A 21736-nucleotide genomic window follows, 5' to 3' on the forward strand; every position below is an offset into this window, starting at 1 on the left:
AACATTAGTGAGATTTTTCAGACCCCTTATTATTAAGAATAAACTCTCTTTAAAATTTACTCAAAAGTACTTACATCGACAATCAAGAAATCCAGCCAACACCAGGCATTGGTGAAATAGGTTTTGTAACCATATGCTACCCATTTTAGAAGCATTTCCAGAATGAAGATATAAGTGAATATCTTATCAGCATACTCCAGGATAATCTTAATGGTCTTTTTCTTTTCAATATATATATCTTCAAAAGCCTGTGAAAATAACACTCAAATTTAAATTTGGTACAACTTGAAGCTTATGATTCAAGACCAAAACAGGAAATGAAATTCTGATAAAGAGATCACTGACATATTATACTGTTATGGGCCTGCCGACTTTCTTCCGGTTTACAGTTACAGTGGAACATGTGTGCTTCCCAGCTGGCACTAGTGGTAAAGGGAAAAAAAGAAAGAAAGTCCGTTGCTAAGTTGTGTCCCACTCTGCAACCCCAAGGTCTATAGCCCTCTGTCCATGGGATTCTCCAGTCAAGAATACTGGAGTGGGTTGCCATTTTCTCCTCCAGGAGATCTTCCAATCCAGGGAATCAAACCTGGGTCTCCTGCATCTCCCGTATTGCAGGTGAATTTTTTTTTTTTTAAACCACTGAGTCACCAACCTGCCTGCCAATGCAGGTAGACATAAGAGATGCCAGTTTGAGCCCTGGGTTGGGAAGGTCCTTCAGGAGGGCATCCTGCAGGATGAGAGACCTACCCCATTCTCACCCACTCCAGTGTCCTTGCCTGGAGAATCTCATGGACAGACGAGCTGGGCCACAGTCTATAGGGTTGTAAAGAGTCAGACCCAACTGAAGCGACTTAACACACAAGCATACACACAGGTGTAACACTTAGTTCTCATCAGTACAGGTGGCTGCTCACCAGAGGTCAAGAGAAATACGGTGAAAAAGAATGAAATTACTTATAGTCCTATAAAGGAACCAAGAACTCTGACTCTTTCGGTGATTTCCACTCATCTGACACCCCTATGCTCTCCTGCAAACTAGTAAGTCCTAATAATTGAAGACATGATTCCAGGTCAGCCCCTCCTATAAATCTCTCTCACCCTGCACTCTTCTTCAAGCCAGCAGTGGGATTTAGAGCCTCTCCTTCAGCTCTTACGTGCTTATGGATTCTCAGTACCTCGCTGTATGTCCAGAACACAGCAGGAAAGGTTTGTGAAATGAATCAGTGCTGTAGCTTAATAGGGCTATAGAGCACAGAAGATGGTTTCTTTCTTTGAATTTTTCACCAACCCTTTATCATTCATTAAAAGCTTCAGCTCTATTAATATCTGTTATATTCATTCCATCAATGTGACACCTCTTGATACTTACGAAGAACTTTCAGTGAGTGGTAGATGATGATACTGCAGTTACAGCCACAAAGTCCCTGAGAAATAGTTTGAACGGACTTAAAGAATTGAGTTAACTGAAGCCATTGAAAATGACTGCTGACCTAAAGAGGTCTAAAGGATTGAATTTTCTCTTTCAAGTTTAAACAACAGTCACCTTGTTGGAGAAAATTAAAGCAAAAGGACCTTTAACTTTTAGTGGTTAACAGTGGTCTACTTGTCCACAGTTATGGACTTGTGCCATTCTTATTCTGCTTATTCCAAGTTTTTCTATCAATACTTTAAAAATAGTCCTTAGCACTTTTTACAAAAGGTTATTGCCAATATTGAGGAAAACACAGCAGGTGGGATACAGAGAATGCACAGACCTACTAAGATGCTGAGAGAAGGTTCCAGCAGTTGGCAGAGTTTCTGAATGACAATGGAACTGAAATGCAAGAATTAAAGTCAAGCCCTCCGGACTTTCTTGCTTCCCTTCTCTAAGTCAAGAAAAAGCTCAGGGAGCCTCTAACTCTCCCAGATATTTTTCAAATCTTATAGAAGGTGCTTAGCGCATGTATAAGAATGAGAGACCTATCCCATTCTCATCCTAAAACTACAGTATTTTCTCTTATGCAAGATGCTTCCTAAATTGACACTGTCTATCTTTTTCACAGCATCTCTGGTCACCAACCACCACTTTCTAGAGTTTGACAATTTTCAATTTCCTAAATGTCTCATGCTGTTTTATGCTTCATTCCCCTCAGGCTATCTTCCTGGCTGGAAAATTCCTATTCATCTTTATAGATTTTGCAAAACATCATCTACCTTTCTGAATTCCCGAGCAGATGACCCTTCTTGCTCCAGAGCTTAAGTGTGCATGTACTTCACTTACAAACATATCCCAGTTCTGTATCACCCGTGCCTCTTGCTTACCTAAAGCTCTCTGATCTCCTTGGGAAAAGTCCGTGGGTCTTAAACATCATTCCAGGAGTAAGAATAATGCCTGGCATGTAGTAAATATTAGCTAAGGTAACTAACATTTTGTCTTTTACTGACCAGAGGGATTAATTTTTAAGTAAAAAAAAAAAAGCCACAATAGTTTTAACTTCCAACACATTTATTAAAAATAATGACCATCTATTTAAGCATTAGGTGTCAGATCACTTACCAGAGCACCACTGCTGAGCAAGATCATGAGAACAATGAAGCTTTCAAACCAACTGTGCTCAACTATCCTGAAGCAGGTTTTCCTGATGTTCCACCAGATTTTTCCTTTCCCTGATTCTATGTTAACTTGGCAGCACGGGAACCTCTGTACACAACCTGGCAAGAAAGATATGTAAAATATGTAAAAGATATGTAAAATCCGGATATTCAGAATAAATAAAATACTTAAGAAATATTATTTAATGCAAAGTGCTCCCTATGATAATTCCTCAACCAAATAATTTCAAGCACACCTGAAGCTTCAAATAATTTTAATTTGGATGTTGCCTTTTCTTATCTCCTAAATCTCCATGGCGTTTTCTTAATATTTGTCAGTAATTTCTAACTTGGATATATTTGTGTTTTCTGTATTTCCCTAGTTCCTCACCAACCTCTTCTACAGTATTTAAACCACATACTGTTATTTATTATCGCAGCCCTAAAACAATCCTAATCCTGATACACAATGAGCAGTAAATAATGATTGCTGAATCAATATAAATCTCAAGACAATATTGCATTTCATGACCTTCTTGATGTGAATTTAGTCTACAATCTGGTGCTACTTCAACTCCTCTATAAAAAAGCACTTTTGAGAAACAGCATTATAAGTAATATTTTAAAAATTAGTGGAAAGTCCTATAATTCAGTTCAAAAGAAAGAGATCTTGATTATAAGATGCAGATAAAACTTTCAAATAATGTAAGTTAAAAACCAATTTGACTTTGGAATCACAGATGTAAAACATACTTCTATAAAAAAAAAAACAGGAATTTTTTATTTAAAGTTGTTTAGGTTTATTTATTCACATCCTTATCAAACATTTATTGAGCAAGCATTTTACTCAGCTGTGTACATAGTTTCTTCTTATGGAATCTATTTTTGGCTTTTAGTTAGGCAGCTAGATATAGAAATAAATGGCTACAATAGGATAAAGCAATGAAAAGGACAGATATGCTGGGGTTATTTTTGGTAGCATGGAAGACATTCACCTAACCTGGCTTAATTTGTTGAAAAAGTAAGGTCAGAGGAGGTTTTCTGGAAGAGGTGTATTAAATCAAAGTGTTAGTCAAGAAGAGTTTGGGTGGAATTCCAGACAACAAGCAGCAAAATGTGTACAGGGATTATAAGCATTTCAGAACTGTGAGGAAAGCAAAGTGGACACAAGAGGCACGGATGAGAGATAAGGCAGAGAAATCGGTCAGATTATAGAAAGTATTTTCCCTCACCTTAAGGAGTTTGGTCTACATCCTGTATTCTAATGAGGGGTAAGTGAAGGGTTGTAGGTAGAGAATTATATAGGAAGATCATAATTTAAATAGATATCTCCAACAACTGTGGAGGATAAGTTGGAAGAGAAGAAAAAAGAGGGATGGGGAGGTACAAAGAAAAACCCAGAGCTAGAAAACCATTTAGGGTGCTGGTTCAGTATCCCCAACAAGAAAGACAGATTAGGGTAGCTCTTGTTAGGAACTAGAGCATTAACAGAATCAAGACATATTTGGTATAATCAGTGGATTTGCTGACTGACTAGATATGGGATGCAAGAAGAAGGCAGAAGCCCAGACAATTGTGAGGATGTCAGCAATGAATGAAGACCACAGGAGCAGGAGCTGCTTGGGGTGGTAATGAGTTTGAGATGCCTGTGAAATCTCTAAACACAGAGGTCCTGTAGATATTTGAAGGTGTGAATCTGTGAAGCTTAAAGGAAAAGTCTGGACTGGAAAAGAATGTGAAGGAATCATTAGCATGTATGTGTCAGCTGAGATCAGGAAAGTTGTTAAGACCACACAAAAAAAGTATCTAGGGTAAGAGAGAAAAGGGACAAGTCTGGAACATTCTGGAACAGCTATATTAAGAGAATTCAAAGGTATCTGGAACTAACTCACATTGGTCTTGACAACTTATTGTTAAACTGTCAGGAAAATTTTGCTAGCCTGTTATTAAATGCAGCTGTTATCAAAAATTAAAGTGTATAAACCTAAAAGTATAACTTTAGAAAAGGTCATAAATACTAAAAACATACTACTCTAATAATTTTACTACAATTTACTATTATTTACGCTCTTGAGTAGCTTTATGTATTCTACCTGGTTGGTAGAAATATGTTACACTGTTGGGCTACTGTGTGTCTCTTTTCAACTCCACATGCAGCAAAGTGACACCAGCAGTTAGAAATGAGCTATGGTGGGAATCTTTACAAAAGTTATCAAATGCTGTAAATCAAGCCTTGCTGATTTTCTAGAGTAGACTAAGAAAGTGAGGGAGAAAATGTTAATAAAACAGTAAAAGTATGTATGTTTGCAGCCATTACACTGTGAATAGCATGAAAAATTTGAGGAAATATTCCTTCATTGCTCAAATCCTATTATCTGATTCAGCAAAAATTTGTTTAAATCACTGATGAATGAGTCAAGTTCTGACAGGAAGCCTGTTTCATGTTACTGATTAACATAAATGAAAATACCAAGCAACCTTCAGGTTAAAATTATTCTTGTTCATCAATTGCAATCATTGTTATAAAAAAAAAAACTGGCAAAATTCACACTCTGTGAGAACTAATCAGCTGTATGGAATAGTCAATGAAGGATGTTGATTATATTATTATTTGTAAATTGTGTACCACATATCCTTTACATGAACAAAATATGGTAAACTGACTGTAGTACATATACCATTTTTTTTTTCTTGGAGAACTGGTTGTTAAATATTTAGCTCTACCTCACTGGGATGGGGGAAGAAGACAAAACCCCTAAGGAAATGACAGAGTTGGGGGTGGAGGAAATGTACAAGAGGCTGAAGTAAAAGAAAAGTTGGAGAGGGAAAAGTTTCATGAAGGACTGTGATCAGAACTATGACCCAGAGAGACTTAGAGAAATAACAATTGAAAAAATTTTTAATTAAAATTGATTAAAGAATAAACAATCAAAATTACTTAAAGAATTTAAAAAGAGGTATTACAGTTAATTCTTCTCTTAAAAATCTTAGATGTAAAACCTCATTTGGAGAGAAAGTAGAATTGGGAGAGCAAAAATGAGCAGTACTTTCAGATACTTGTTTCAGAAGCTTAGGTACTTTAAAAATAATTTCCTTGTCTATCAAGCAATATATTTCATTAAAATATTGAGCCTATCAAGTAATAACTTCATATAATCATAAACTGTATATCCTGAAACAACATAGCTAGAATTTTAATGAAATACATTTTTTGGACAATGTACTGTATGGCTTCTTTTATGATTCTGTAGTGAAATTAGTTCATTGATTCTTAATAGGAGGTACCTCTTAGTAGGTACCTTAGTACCTTAATAGGAGGTACCTCTCTTAGGAAATAATTTTCAGCTTTATAGAAATATAGCAAGCTATGTCTTCCCCCAAGTCTCTGACATTTTTCCTGGCATGTATATTTTATGTGTTCTTGACCTTTCTCTCTGGGAACTTCTAAGTTCCGGCATCTCCTGCACTGACAGGCGGATTCTTTACCACTGAGCCATCAATGAAGCCCCAAGAAGATTTTACCATTTGAGATTTATTTTTGTCAGTATTTAGATTGAAGGGAAATATTATTCTTATGATTCAGGCAGGAAAAGGCACTATATATTCTAATTAGAAAAGCAGATAAACTTTTTATCTGAGATGAAGGTTCATAAATATTGTCCTCAGAATTCATCATACCTCACAGAGTTTCTCTGTTATTTTGAGACAGGAGTGCAAGACCACTGCTTGTTTGGTCATCATAGAAAGGTATATCCCAAGAGGTTTCCAACGTAGCTGGTTAGCAACAGTATCACACTTTCTTTTTAAAAAGGATGATTAATTGAATGTAAACATAACAGAGAACCTCTCAAACATTTTAATGGGTCCCCATGGGTAAATGCTATTTCTTTTGGGTGGTTTCGTTTATTTGCTCTTGTGAGCCATTATATAAAATCTCTATTGGGTTTCATCATGTTAAACTAATGCTTTCAAATAAAAAAGAAACCACAGACAACTTCTAAGACAGTTTATCCATTAATAAAAATGTAACAGCATGATCAGTATAATTAATGTAAAAACTGATTAGAGTGTCATTTTTTAAACACTTAAAAAATTCTAAATCCTTTAAAACAAATGTTTTGTCCATATTTTCCTTAAAAAAAAAAAGACAAAATAGGCACAAAAGAGTTAGTTATTGTGTTATCAAAGTTAGGATTAGTTATTAGCTATTTTTTAGGAAGTTGAACTCAGAACACTTGAGGGCGGAGCTGAGTTAGTGCCTCCTACCAAATTAATAGAAAACACATCATGCTAAGGAAGAGTGTATCCTTCTCATACCCTAATCCTGATTTTGTGATTTACTAATTGTTTAATCCAAGAGGAGTACAATATAAAACCAAGCAGAACCAAAGAGTCATGTCATGCTCATAATTATACAGATTGTAAAGACATTTAGAATTAAGGATAGTGAAGAATGGTACTAGAACTGGGGAAGGAAGCTGAAGTCATGAATTATAACACTAATGATGCAGAACTAAGGAAAGACACAGAAGAAGGGGGAGGAGAAAAAGGTGAAGAGGAATAAGGTGTAAACTGATAAAGTGGTAGTTATGAAGCTGAAAAGGCTCAATGGATGCGAGACAATAAACAACAAAATCATGTTAGTGTTTATCTTCACCAAAACACAATTATTCTGACTTAACTCACACATTTGCTTTGATTTTTCTGCTGCCTTTCAGGTAACAAAAACCTCTGAAGGCCAAATATTGCTCTAAATTGGCATTGGTTCTAGCTCAACACTTGTCAGCCAATCACAACTTGGTCAGGGGCATTTCTACTATAAGTAAACAAACTGTGGATTTCCCATCGAAACCAAGCCCGCTCATTTTTAACTCTTCATGTGGAGACTAAATGTATTTCTCTGAGGCCCCAAGCTTGGAGTCATCTTTGACTCTTCTAAAGAGAAGAAAGCTTTTAACACCCAACATCTAATCCATCAGCAAATCCCTTCAGCTTTAACTTCAAAATATATTCAGAAGCTCATACTCCCACAATAGTTTTAATTTCCCATCACTTCTCACCTGGATTACTGCAGGAACATCCAGAGCTTTTCCAGCTTCTGCCCTTGCTACCCACCCATCTGCTTATAAAATGGTGTTATGAGACGTCTAAATAAGATTCTTATGTTTTTCAATACTCTTATGATCTAGCCTCTGTTTCACCTCTAACCTCATCTTTTACCAATCCTCCCAGCTCTCAATCTGTTCGACTTAAATTGGCCCCTTGATTTTGTTTTCAAATGTGCATATCCCCACTTCAGGGCATAGGCCTTCCTTACTCTGCTGGAAAACAGTCTTCCTTCATGTATCTGCTTCAATTTCCTTTAGGTTTCTGATCAAATGTTGTCTTTTTAGAAAGTCCTTCTCTGACCACTCTGTTTATATGGTAGTAGGCTTCTACCCCTCGACCTTGGTATTCCTTTCCATTTTACTTCTCTAGAGCACATATCGCTTATCTGACCTACTCTATACTTACATATTTCGTTTGGGTAAGAAACATTGTTTTGGTTTTTTTTTTTTTTCAACTGCTCTCTCTGTCTAGTGCTCAGGCCTGGGCCTGGCAGAAAGAAAGTACTTAATGATTATTTATTGATTGGATAAAAGAAGTAGATAAGCTGAAGGTTGCCATTGCTCATTGGTTGCCCAATTCATCAGGCTGAACCTCTTACCCCAGCAGGTCCAATGAGTATAAAGTCTCTAGTGGAACACAGATGCTCAAAATGATATAACTAAGAGATGTGTGTTTGCTCATAGATTTTCTTTGGTGTTCTGGTCATTAAAAAATATATTTATCTATTTATTTAAATTCTTACTGAGGAGAACATACATACAGTATAGTATATATATTTTAACTATATAGATTAATATTCTCATGTAATAGCCATGTCGGTCATGATAAAACATTTTCAAGCACCCAGAAATCATCCTCATGCCCTTTCCCAATCTGTACCTCCTAGAGTAAGTATTATTCTGACTTCTATCTTTGTAGACTGATTTTGCCTATTCTTCTTTTGGGCTTCCCAGGTGGTGCTAGTGGTAAACAACTTGCTTGCCAATGCAGGAAACACGAGAGACATGGGTTTGATCCCTGGGTCAGGAAGATCCCCTAAAGGAGGGCATGGCAACCCACTTCAGTATTCTTGCCTGGAGAATCCCATGGACAGAGAAGCCTGGTGGGCTATGGTCATAGGGTTGCAAAGAGTCAGACATGATTAAAGTGACTTTGCATGCAGACACTCTTCTCTTATTCTGTCCATTTTTTCCAGCTTTATTGAGATAATTGACAATTAAAACTTTAAGTTATACAACTTGTAAATATGTTATGTTTACACTGTGAAATAATCACCACAGTCAAGCTAATTAAACTGCCATCTCTTCACACAGTTACCAATTTCTTCTTTTTTTGGGGGGAGGGGTAATTAAAAACATTTAAGATCTACCCTTTCAGCGAATTTAAGTATACCATACAGTATTGCTAACTATAATCATATTGTTGCCTGTTATATTTTCAGAATGCATTCATCTTACACAACTGAAACTTTGGTTTGCAGCAAATTTTCAGTGTTGGAGGCTACGATTCATTGAAAATGTGTTTCTGTAATATCTCTTATATACTAGACTCAAATTAGAGTTATGAATTTGAAAAGTGTTGAATATCTCAAAGTTATTATATTAAGTATTCTCACTGGTATTTTATAGGATTAAGATAGCCTTTGTAAAATTTGATCTCAGTAAGATAGCACCTACAGTCTGAAATAGTTTAGCATTAATACTTTCCACAGAGGGTTTAAATTGTTCTAAAGTCCTTTCCTGATAGAAAGCTATAATTTGTTTGATAAACCCAACTTATTTCTGGTTATCTTAGAATTTTAAGTCAGGGTCATTCATAAAATGTATAGAAGAAATCTTGGTGTATCTGTACAAATTTAAGTTTACATGGTTCTAGCCAATTTAATTTTATTGCGATGCTGAAATACATGATGATACCCTTAAATGCCTTTAATAGAAATACTTCTAAAGGAAACTCCATGTGTTTTGCTTATGGTACTAATTTGAGCAAACACAAATTTCTATTAATCGGGTATCACACTTACTTGCTTCTCTCAAAAAATGGCAGTGCCTTACCGTATAACTCACTGCCATTGTAAATTACTATCAGTAGCATAAGTGTGGAAACAGAAGCCTAGTCACAGAGCCATGACTAAATCAGCATGGAATGGAGTCTTCTGACAGTTTATTCATCAATCCCAAGTAAGCATTAGGTTTTAAGACCAAGGCCAAGACATTAACAATGGATGTTCAGTGAGGTCTCGGTTCTTCTCTTACCATCTGTAAAACAGGCCTCTGGCTCATCTGAATTCACAGGCTCGGCCTCTGCCTCTTCTCCTTCTCCAGGCACAGGGTTATCAACTGTGCTGCACTCTGAGGAACTCCACTGGTTCAGCCTCTAAAAAGAAATCACCACCCCACCAGAGAGTTCATTTAGTGTTCAATTCAAATCTTGTGTTAAAAACCATGTTTGATCATCAGAGTCATGCAAAGTGTTATGAAAAAAAGATTAACAATACGATGGCCATAAAAACATATAAACATACACTGAGGTCAGGTCACCTTACAATGCATCTATGCTTGATCTTTCTATCTACACATCCTGTGCAAAATACATTTCATTATTTTTAGTATGTCAACAATTATTAGTTCAGAAAGCCTGAAGGTACAATTTTTATGTAAACTATAACATTTGCAAAGTATTGACCATACCTTTATTTTGTTTTATGTTTAATATAAGTTTATATACACCAGTAATTACTATTTTAGAACAACTAAGACCCTAACAGCAATAATATACAAATGCCAAATTGCCAACACCTGATAATGGAAATGTCTGATCTGACAACTGGCAGAAAAAGCTTGTTGATACTTAAAATTTTTAAAAATAATAAAATTAGTGTAAAATGAAATTCAAACATTTTTTCTATCATTGCTTGGATTTAAGAATATGTATCAGGATGATATAGATAGAAGGCCTTTCATCAAAACAAAAAAAAAGTCAAATACTGTATCAGAATCAGAATGTCAAAGTCTATAGCAAATATTCATCATCACCTATCTTAGTGATGGAATTTCAGGATATAGTAGAAAAAGATCATAACTATTATTATAATGTCAAGAGATAGTGGCTACTAAAGTGCGCACCACATGCAAACTCTGAAACAAAGATTCCATGAAATTGAACACGGCAGACCAACACACGAGAGGAATGAACTCATTGTCATTATGATCATGAAACTGATCATAACACAAACAAGCCTTTTCCCACCCAGAACTTTGTGATCAAACAGGATGTTTACACACACAGATACACAGAAAGTTTTTGAAAAAATACATACAGCAACTGTAGCAAAACTCTGTCAAACTTTCTTAAAATTATTTTATAATGGAGCAGCACATCAATGGAAGAGTTCAATTTTCATTCTCATTTGCTAAATGATATGTGATTATTGGAAACTACTAGTTACTACAGCATGTAGTCTCTTATTAAGATTACAGCTTTACTTGTTTTTTTAAGAATAATTCCAAAAAAATGCACATTTTAAAAAGGAGAAAATTCGTATTTCATTTAGATTTATTCTTCAGTCTACTGAATTGTATTAAGATCACATGCCCAACCTAGACTACTAACTTTTAGTGAATGACTTGGAAGCTAAAAGTGTGCTTTATGGGTACCACATTATATTCTCAGTGCTATTATTACCACACGGTATTCAACATCAGTAAAAAAAAGGCATTGATAAAGTAATGAGCATAAGCAATGAAGTAAGGAAAGCTATTTGTATAACTGAAGTAAAGAACTATGAATACTCTATTAAAATTAATACTTCTAATCTATATTAGCATAGAAGTATTTTTCCCACAAGGTCAAAGACTTTTAAAATATTATTTAAACTGATTGTATTCATCTAAAATTACTTTAAAATAAAGCAAATACAAATTAATTATAAGACTGGATATTCTGTAAGACTTAAGGCTTTAAAATATATATTACTCCAGGAAACAACGGGGAAATTTGTAATTACTAATATGTCCTATTGTGCCAACTACCACAGAAACCAATTTTAAGTAACATATCCAAAGACTACAATTATTTGATACCCTCAATTCTTGACCTTTCAACTGCAAGTGAACCATCACTAGGGAAATGAAAGACAAGACACTTTGATTCTGTGGAGCTGGAATCAAATCCTGCCATCCTGAAAAAAAGTTACTGGCTTGGATTTTAGGGCAAAGCAGTGGGTGAAACGGTTGATAGAATAAAAAACCCCTTACTGTCCTGAGCCAAAACATTGACAACCTGGATATAATTATAATGATTTTCTCTCACCTGGTTAACAACTTCTAAATAAAATGATTAAAATTTGCAGAGCTGTGACATAAACTAAATTAATGAAAGCATCCCACTCTTCAAAAGAGCATTAACAAAGCAGATTAATGCCAAGTTAATTTATAAGTAAAAATTAAGATGATTTTATGAAGCATATCTTGCCATTGAAATGTTTCCCCCCCCCATAAGTTTTATGACAATTTTTTTGTCAATGAAATTCAGAGTTCAACTCAGATTGTATATCATAAATGACAGTTATTCAAAATTATTCCTCACTGGAACATAAATTAACAAAATATTCAATATGAACTATAATTTGTATCACAAGTCAAATTCTTGTGGCTTTAAAATTCAATGTTTAGAATGTTTTTAGGAACTCAATACTTTCCTGGGAATTTACTAAGTGTTCACACAGTAGTAATTTCAGTACTGTATATAATTTAAAATATTTATGTGCATGTCCTAGCAATATAGATAGTTTAGCTTTATCTATTCAGCTTTTAAATTTAATACTTACTAAAGCAGAAGTTTCTTTAACAGGGTCAAAAAAGGATACCTTTAAATAGAAAGGCTTATATCTGTAACAAAGTTTTTCTCTTGAAGATAAATTTTTCAAATCTCGTAGTAGGTGTTCTGATTTTAAATGTTGACTGTTTTTTTATTCTTATTTAGTATACAGAGAAGATCAAGTCAATTATTTGTGTCATTTTAAATAAGTATATGGTTATTTTCATTTCTATAAACTCAGTCATTTGCTATTTCTTTCTTGTGATTTTGGAAATGGAAGAATAACCATACAATACTAAGAACAGTAAAATAAATACTTCAGAATGAAAAATTTCTCCTTTGCTTTTATAAATAGGTCATTTTATAATTTCATGTTGATTTTATTTTTAGTAAAATATGAAATAACTTTTTTGCCTATTCTTTGCATTCAACAGAGAATCTTTCATCTTTGGTGTTCTACACAGAAGTGGAAATAAGTGTAAAAATAGGATAATTTTTAGTAGAATCACTAGTATAGCATAGGATAGAATAGGAAATATGCTATAGTTAGCATTCCTGCCTTTTTATTAAATAATAGGGCACTGACTGTAGGTACTTTCTAATTTTTTCCTTCTTTCCTTTAAATAAAGTCTACACACTTGCCTCAAAAATTTCAAATGGACAGTAGTATATGGTGAAAAATACAAGTCTCCTTCACTGTCTCCCTGATTCTGTTTCCTTTAGGTACTTATTATACTATACACGTGTTTTTGACATATTTTTCTATATTCAATGTGTATCCATAAAATACTAAAGTAGTTTTGTAACATTCTAATCTTGATTACAAACTTCTGTAGCTATTTCACTATTGAAAATATGATCAAATTAAAGCTCAATTATTCTTCATGGGTTTCCTTTTGATTGCCTTGAAGGTGTGCTTTTTACAAAACTGCATTTAAGAAGAGATTCTGTTAAATATAGGTGTCATATGAAAAAACTGCCCTAGGCTGGTCATTTACAAATTTGTTACTGACATTTCCTGAAACAGAGATTCACATTGTAAGCCTCTCATGCTAGTATGGATGTTCATTAATGTTAGTTGGTCATATTTTATTTTGAGAGGTTTGAAGTAGGATTGTCTAATAACTTGATAATCTGGCACTCAAAATCAAAAAACACTATCAACATAGAGCAGCACTGAGGAAACACAGAAGTCAACAAAAGCCTTATTCAAAGAGGATGGCTAGTGTTGAAAACATCCCACAGATGTCACATTTAAAGTACGTAGTATAAGGCTGTTTGCTTCACACAACAAAAGAAAGATATTCTTTGAATAGCACAGTCTAGAATAGTTATCTCACGTGAGCATCAAATCAGAGAACCACAAGGGACAGGAAGAAGCTTGAAAGAAGCAAATCAAAAGGAAGGGCTGACCATAAAAGGACAAAAAAACTATGGGAAGCATTCATGATAAAAAAGCTCCACTGTGCGTCAATAAGCAAGAAAGACTTTATTAGATTCAAAGACATGATTGGATCCAGTATCACCCAACTTTTAACTTTACAGCCTTGTTTTACAAGGGCATCCCTGGTAGCTCAGACAGTAAAGCATCTGCCTGCAATGTGGGAGACCTGGGTTCGATCCCTGGGTTGGGAAGATCCTCTGGAGAAGGAAATGGCAACCCATTCCAGTACTCTTGCCTGGAAAATTCCATGGATGGAGGAGCCTGGTAGGCTACAGTCCATGGGAACACAAAGAGTTGGACAGGACTGAGCAACTTCACTTCACTTCACTTCTACAATTTATACATATAATGAAGTTTCTGAATCTATAGTGAGGAGTAAAATGGTAAAGTTTATAACAAAGGATCAAAGCATCTTTAGAGTAGAATTCTATACAATGCTTTGTGTGACTAGAAGTCCAGTTTTCCAAATTTACCATTCTATTACTGGATAACTTGAATTTAAAGCCAAAATATGCTCTCCTCTCTTGCAATTGAAAGGCCCCCCTTTTCCCCCCACCTTCTACAGAAATGCAAACACTACTCTCTTCAGCATTTTTAAAACTAGAGATTACCTGTGATATTACCATTTGTATGTTTGTTTGTTTTTATCTTGAGAATAATGATATTTATTTTCTTTACATGCTTTAGCTTCTGGGCCCCTTAAAGTCCCCCAAATGCTCTTCTGGGTCTCTGGAATTCTGCTTTCTCTCAAGATTATTTTTAAAAGATAATGCCCCACGTTAAAAAATATACCAGATCAGTTCAGTTCAGTTCAGTTGCTCAGTTGTGTCTGACTCGTTGCAACCAGACATCATCAATGACACCAGATATCGTTCATAAGTGGAAAATTAAATATTTTTTCCCCTCTGTGGTCTAAATTTTCATTTTGCTTCCATTTAGGTTAGCAGAAAATAGTTTATTTACTAGTTAAATTCTTTTCTCACATAGTTAAGCGTGGAGCCCTATACCAAGGTCACAGGTGTGGAGCCCTGTACCAAGGCCACAGGATAAAAATCTCTGGAACTGATCAAGCCCCATAGCAATATTGGTTGGCCTAGTCCTCAGTTAGAAAGGAGTCAGAAAGAGAGACTAGCACCCATTTGGGCAGAAGCTACTGGTACACAATGAGCAGTGGGGGCCTTTGGAACACACCAGAGAGTAACCCTGGCCAGATTCTTCAGCTGCTTCCACAGTCACTTGCCTGTTTGCAGAGGGTCCTTTTGAGGAAGAAGTGAGGAGGTGGGGGAAGAGACCCCGAGTCCAAGTACGGGCCACCAAAAATGCTGTGGTCTGAGTGCGGGTTGGAGCAGAATTTCCAGACATGAGGCAGAATGAGAGGAGAACAAAGTTTATTAGAGTGGGAGACACCGTTAGAACAGCGGGCTGGCTCAAGGGAGAGCCGAATCCTTTTGCAGGCTAGCAGCCAATTTTTATAGTTTCAAGACAGAGAAAATTCCTACTGGAATGGTGGCATTGGGTGATTGGTTAGGATACTATGGGGTGGATAATAGGGTGGGTATTTTACTTAATATGGGGTCAGGGAACTGGGCAGTTTAGATCCAGAGGCTCATGGAAACAGTTGCTATGGGGCTTGGTAGTTCCACAGATTTTTATCCTGTGACCTTGGTACAGGGCTCCACACCTGTGACCTTGTATAGGGCTCCACATTAAGGGCAACTAAAACACCAGCACTTTCTAAAATAAAGGACAAGAAAACAGAGTTTTTCCTTTCCTAGCGTTTTGTTTATTGCTATTAGAGAAGCTGAACGGGCTTTTGGGAAACAGCTGTTGTTCATTCAGCAGGAAACCCACTTAACAGTTCCATCTCATGATCAAATGGTTTATAGTTTTAGATAATGGAGAAATAATGAGGTAAAATCTCAGTCACCACCAGGAAATTCAAAATAAAGCAAATCCTTTACTGAAAGTCTTTGTTTTCTTAAAATCTTATACCTAGGGTAATTTCTGTCCAATACATGACAATTTATGTGACTGAAAGATACGATCTTGCATATAAAAACAAACAAAAAAAAATGCAAGAAAGTTTGGTCATATAAGAAGGTTGAACTGGTTTTAGACTTCTCAGCCAGATCCTACGGTATCATCCCTTCTTTCTAATGGAAAATGGCATTCACCCTGGCAGTTAAGGTCTTGAAAGGTAAAGCAACAATTGGTATTCAGGGGCTTTTGCTATTTGCAGAGAATAGCATGTAAATAGGTGGAATGCAGTGGGTCAAATCAGAAAGAATACCTTAAAAATTTAGGGAACAAATATTTAAACAGTTCTACTTTTGAGGCCTGGAGAAGGAAATGGCAACCCACTCCAGTGTTCTTGCTTGGAGAATCCCAGGGACGGGGGAGCCTGGTGGGCTGCCGTCTATGGGGTCACACAGAGTTGGACACAGCTGAAGCGACTTAGCAGCAGCAGCAGCAGAATACTGCAAGTTGGTAAAAAAGGATTGGAACATAGGCAAACATGACAGCAAAATATGAGGTAAAAGCATATACTTTGTGACTTAAGATCACTACATATTATTAATAACAAAAAAAGAAATGACGAAGAACAAACTGCCTGTACCTCTGAATGATGAATACTATTTCCTAAAACTATCCACTAGTAAGGAGGAAGGACAAGGCATGACAAATTCCAAGAATATAACAATTATCATTTTTTAAAATATCCAGGTTTCTAATATTGCAAACACAATGTAAAAATAGAATTTGGCACAGATAAAAATATATTTCTTCTGCCAAAGAAAATATTTCAAGTCATTCTTTGCAGTTGAGCCTTTGTTTATCTGGAGAATGACCATTCCTTAATATGCACCTCATGTTTTCTAATGTAGTTTGATAACAAGAAAAAAAGTAATAATAATTTAGGAATTAAGCACACATACACACATACATTTGTGTGTGTGTGTGTGTGTGTGTGTGTGTGTGTGTGTGTGTGTGTGTGTGTGTGTGTGTGTGTGTGTGTGTGTGTGTGTGTGTGTATTCCTAAAAACAGTTTTCTCAAAAATAGTGTTTTACCTATATACATATATAGATGCTATTGCATATGTGTGTATCTTTACTTAGGTCCTAGGAGGAGGAAATTGACGACATTTTGGAACAAAATAGTTTTCTAAGACAATATCGCCTCTAAATCATCATCAATCTGAAATAGAAAAATATGTCTTTTACTCAGGAATTCCTTTAAAATTAACTGCAAATAAACTAGAACAAACTATATGCTTCTTTTTAAATTTGAAACTGAGTATCACTATTCCTAGAGTATCAACTTCAGGATAAAGTTTTACTTTCATCATTTGAAATAGAAAACAATAATACAAACATTCTAACAATGACAAATAAATTAAAAATATGAATTCTATTAAGTATAAGAAAAGCATGATTCCTATTAACATGGGTTTTTCCTTCCAGTTCAGTCATTCAACAAGCTATACTAAAATTAAAACAAGATATTATATCTGAATAGCATATTTTTTATACGTTTTAGACATTAGTTATAGCAATTCATATTAATCTGTTTCTTCTTTTAAGAAAGTAGTTTATGTCTTATTGACAGATTTAGTGTCCACTTCATAACATGTTCCACTTAAACTTTTTATCTCTTGAAGCTACTCTGTATATCTATCTCCTCATGAGATAATCACAGATATATACAGAAGATATCAAAATCTGCATATGTTCAAGTCCCTTATATAAAAAGGTATAGTATTTACATATAGCCCATGTACATCCTTTATACTTTATATATCCCTTATAGGTTAAATCATCTCTAAATTACTTCTGATAGCTAATACAATGTGAATGCTATGTAAACAGTGCTAAATACAATGTAAATGCATGTAATACTTGCTGGCATATAAGTAATTCATGTTTTGCTATTTGGACTTTTCTAGAATATTTTTGATCCCTAGTTGATTGAATCTGCACATGCAGAACCCATAGGTACAGAGGGCCAAATGTACATAATCAGAAACTTATTCTCATCAGTGTATAAAATTGTTTCTGGAATCAAATGAATCATTCCAGGCGTTTATAACTCATTCATTCATAGGCCCAGTAAATTATTAATTGGTACATTTTACATATGATCAAGTAAAAATCAAATGTTAATTACTGAATCAATAAGGGAATAAAGCCCTAGTTATCATTTTGCTTAAAACTATTTCAAAATATATGCAAAGTTTGGCCTAGAAGCTGGGTACTCTGTCTCTGTCTTCAAGTTTCTACATGCATACTCAGAAACTGCACGAGCCTCAATTACCTTAACCTGTGAATGAAAGACTAGCACTAGAATGGTCCTTTCTTGTTATAAGATTTTTATATTTATACCCTAAATAATACTCTCACAAAATTTTTCTTAATAAAATTTTAATTTACTGAATTTAATGTGACAATTTTAATTTTCCCCCCAGCTTTACTGAGATGTAATTGACATATAGCATTGTGTAAATTTAAGGCAAACAAGGTGATAATTAGATTACATGTATATACTGTGAAATGTTTACCACAATAAGGTTAATTAACACATCCGTCACCTCACATAATCACCATTTTTGTTGTTGTTGTTATGGTGAGAATGTTAAAACTCTCCTCATCGCAATAAACCTGACAAGTTAATATGATATATATCTATACATATACAGTTGACCTTTGAACATCATGGGGGTCAGGGCACGATCCTCCATGCAGTCTAACATCTGATTAAAACTTAGTCAGCCCTCCACACTCACAGTTCCTCAGTATCCTCTGTTCCACAACTGTGGATTCAACCAACCATGGATCACGTAGTACCGTATTATTTACTATTGAAAAAAATCACTTTATAAGTCGAACCATGCAGTTCAAACCCCTGTTGTACAAGGGTCAACCATATAGCTTAAATTAGGAGGGGAAGTTGATAGAGGTTTTTAAATTAAATGCTGCTTCAGTGGTTTCTGTTACATGCTATACCTTACTTTTATAATCTATCCAATAAAAATCTATAGCTCATGCACTTGAAATCACCCAAGGACATGAGAGATATATCAAGGGAGTCATCGAGAGAATAACAAAAATAGAACTGCTCGTGACATGCTGTGATGTCAATTTATCTATGGAACAATTGTATATGTTTCTACTTTCTTGCAATGGGTCAGGCAGAGAGATTTTGTAGCTGAACAGCATGCATGACACTGAAAAAAAATATCATATACATATGTATGAATTTTTTTTAGGTAACCTGTGTAAAAGTGGTCACATATGTCTCTGCCTGGTTAAAAGCACAGAGCTGCATCCTTGATGGATCCAGTTTGTTTTTACCCCTGTGAGAAGTAAGAAAGTTAGGTACAAAGGTATGGAAGTGAAGCATGATGGAACAGCTTAATCAACTGATTTAAATGTTTAAAGTCACATACCTGTAAGTAGAAATTAGTTATATTTGATAATGCATGCTATATGCTAAACACAAAGAAACACAGTAATATTTGCAACACAGTAATAAAGTTATATATCATTCAACATAGATTGTAAAACAATGAACTAAATAGTCATATCATTCTGTTGTTTAGGAGATGAATTAAATACTGTAATTTCTGAAGGCAACCTTTTGCATTCTGTTTGCTCTTCATAACAGACATTTTAAAGGAAATGATCCTCAATTTTGGAGTGGGGTGAGAGAGACAGTATGTGGTTTTTGAAGCATACTCTAAACTTAGCATTGATGATTTAATTTTGACATTTCAAATGATATTACATGAAAGGAATGTTTTAAAATTTACTAAAATATAACAATTAAGAAACATTGATTTAAACATCAGACCAAAATTTCATTGTTTTTAGACACGTGAACAAATTCATTAAAGAGGAAAAAATTTAAACAGTTTAGAACCAATCTGCAAAAAAATGATCTAAGTGAAATTCTATAGGGGTATTCTGTTTTGTCTTTGTAAGAATCTATGCATAAAAGATAGGATCAAACATCAGCTCCCCCAGAAATATAACTGAATATTGCAAAATCAAATGCATTTCTGGAAAAATTAATATATTTTCTTTTTTTTTTTTATTTCAACTACAGAGGGCAGGTCTTTATTCCCAAAATTAATATATTTTCTAAAATGGAATAATGCGAAGAAACTGCCTGCAACTGCCTTTTAGTGGAAAAAAAGTTTACAAAAATCTTAGGAGAGACAGACCTGACAACAGTGTAATAAAACAACCATATAGTAAAAATACATAAAATATTCAACATAAACCATCATATAGTAAAAAACATAAAATATTCAATCTTGATGACTGCAAATATTTAAAATTTGTATCAAATGAATAAAAGGAAGCAATTTAATAACAAGTAAGCACACAAAGTTTCTCAAAATGATGGCTTGCAGAAATTGAATACTAAATAGATGAATGGGTGGATGGATAAGTGAATAAGTGAATCAGATGAACAGCACCACTGTTTGTTCCTCTGCCTGGGGAGAGGCACCTGCAGAGTAGGCATCTTCACCACATTCACATAAAATTATGATCTCCATCCTTTAAGGTCTAGCTTAGGTGCTACTTCCTTTCATGTGCCTTCAACCTAATATAATCTGTTACTCAATGCATCCTCATTAGACTGGCTTCTCATTCTCTCATGGAATGTGCTTTGTTCTGCTCTGTGTTGTATTATGAAGGTAGACAATAAGCTAATAAATTAGCACTAAGGAGGACTAGAAACTGAACATGAATCAGCAAATGCACAATACCATTATAACAGAAAATCTGACTCTGAATTGCAGCATTATAGGGATATAACAGAGAATATATTTCTACTCATGCTTTTGCCTTTCCATGATAGGTATTAGAGGTGGTGAAAGCCTGGAGTTCAAATTTAAAATGACTCCCAGAAAAATCAGCAACTAACCTGCACTATTTCTTAATCCTTTAGCATCTTAGTTATCTATAAAACGTAGATTACTAGCACCCTCTTTCCCAGGTTGCTGTAAGGAGGAAAGTTATATAGCGTGTATCAAAGTGGCTAATGTATACATTCTCTCCTTGGTCTCTTTGGTGCTTGCTTTCATGTCCACTTCTCAAGGGCTTGGTTGTTCACTTGTCCTCTTCCTCCTGTGGTCCCTCTATTGTAGTCGATACTGTGATGCACTGCCCAGATCTGCCTTTCAAACAAACTACTCATTACTCCACCTTCTAGCAGTGTTGGCAGCTGAAGGCTCACAGCTGAGTCCCTCTCTGGGAACTGAAATAGAGAAGGGAGCTGCCTTACCCAAGATCATACTCCCTTCCCTGAAGAGTGGAGGGAGAACCTGTATCCAGTGACTGATGGGTCCAGGGCACACAGGTCCCAAGCCCTTGCTTTGATTTGGCATTACTCCACAGGCTCGTACATACCAGCGATGTCTATACAATCAGCTGAACCCTCTGCTACATCGTAGAGCATGTCAACTCCTCCCTCTGCCCAATCAGCTTGCTTCCATCATTTCATCCAGGTGTTAGGTGTTTAACCTGAAAACACTACTCACAGTTGGTTTCCCAGGGAACCTGATGTAAAATTAACATGCAAAATTCCAAGCTGTCTACAACTCTGAATATCTTCTTAAAACCCTCCAAATATCTACTGTTTACTATCACTTAGCTATCCTGTGAGTAGTTACAATTAAGATGTCCCCAAATTAAACTGTCTCTCCCCTACCCCCTTAATATTCCACCCCCCTGCATATTTTTAATAGCATCAATATCCATCCAGTCGTCTAAGCCAAAACTCTTTAT

The 21736-nt window shown here is 35.2% G+C and overlaps 1 protein-coding gene and 1 long non-coding RNA gene across 3 annotated transcripts in view; one reads left to right on the forward strand and one right to left on the reverse strand.

Moving 5' to 3' along the window:
- Window positions 1-21736, forward strand: part of LOC122453743 — a 173704-nt gene that overhangs the window by 67367 nt on the left and 84601 nt on the right. The window lies entirely within an intron of this gene.
- Window positions 1-21736, reverse strand: part of SCN9A (sodium voltage-gated channel alpha subunit 9) — a 164569-nt gene that overhangs the window by 26859 nt on the left and 115974 nt on the right. Inside the window, exons 18-20 of the mRNA XM_043487903.1 lie at window positions 9936-10056; window positions 2537-2691; window positions 75-248 (exon numbers count right to left, since the gene is read on the reverse strand). Of these exons, the coding sequence (XP_043343838.1) occupies window positions 75-248; window positions 2537-2691; window positions 9936-10056 (450 nt within the window). The remainder of the gene's footprint in view (window positions 1-74; window positions 249-2536; window positions 2692-9935; window positions 10057-21736) is intronic.

The sequence above is a fragment of the Cervus canadensis genome, chromosome 15, assembly GCF_019320065.1.
Source record: "Cervus canadensis isolate Bull #8, Minnesota chromosome 15, ASM1932006v1, whole genome shotgun sequence".
Lineage (NCBI taxonomy): Eukaryota > Metazoa > Chordata > Mammalia > Artiodactyla > Cervidae > Cervus > Cervus canadensis.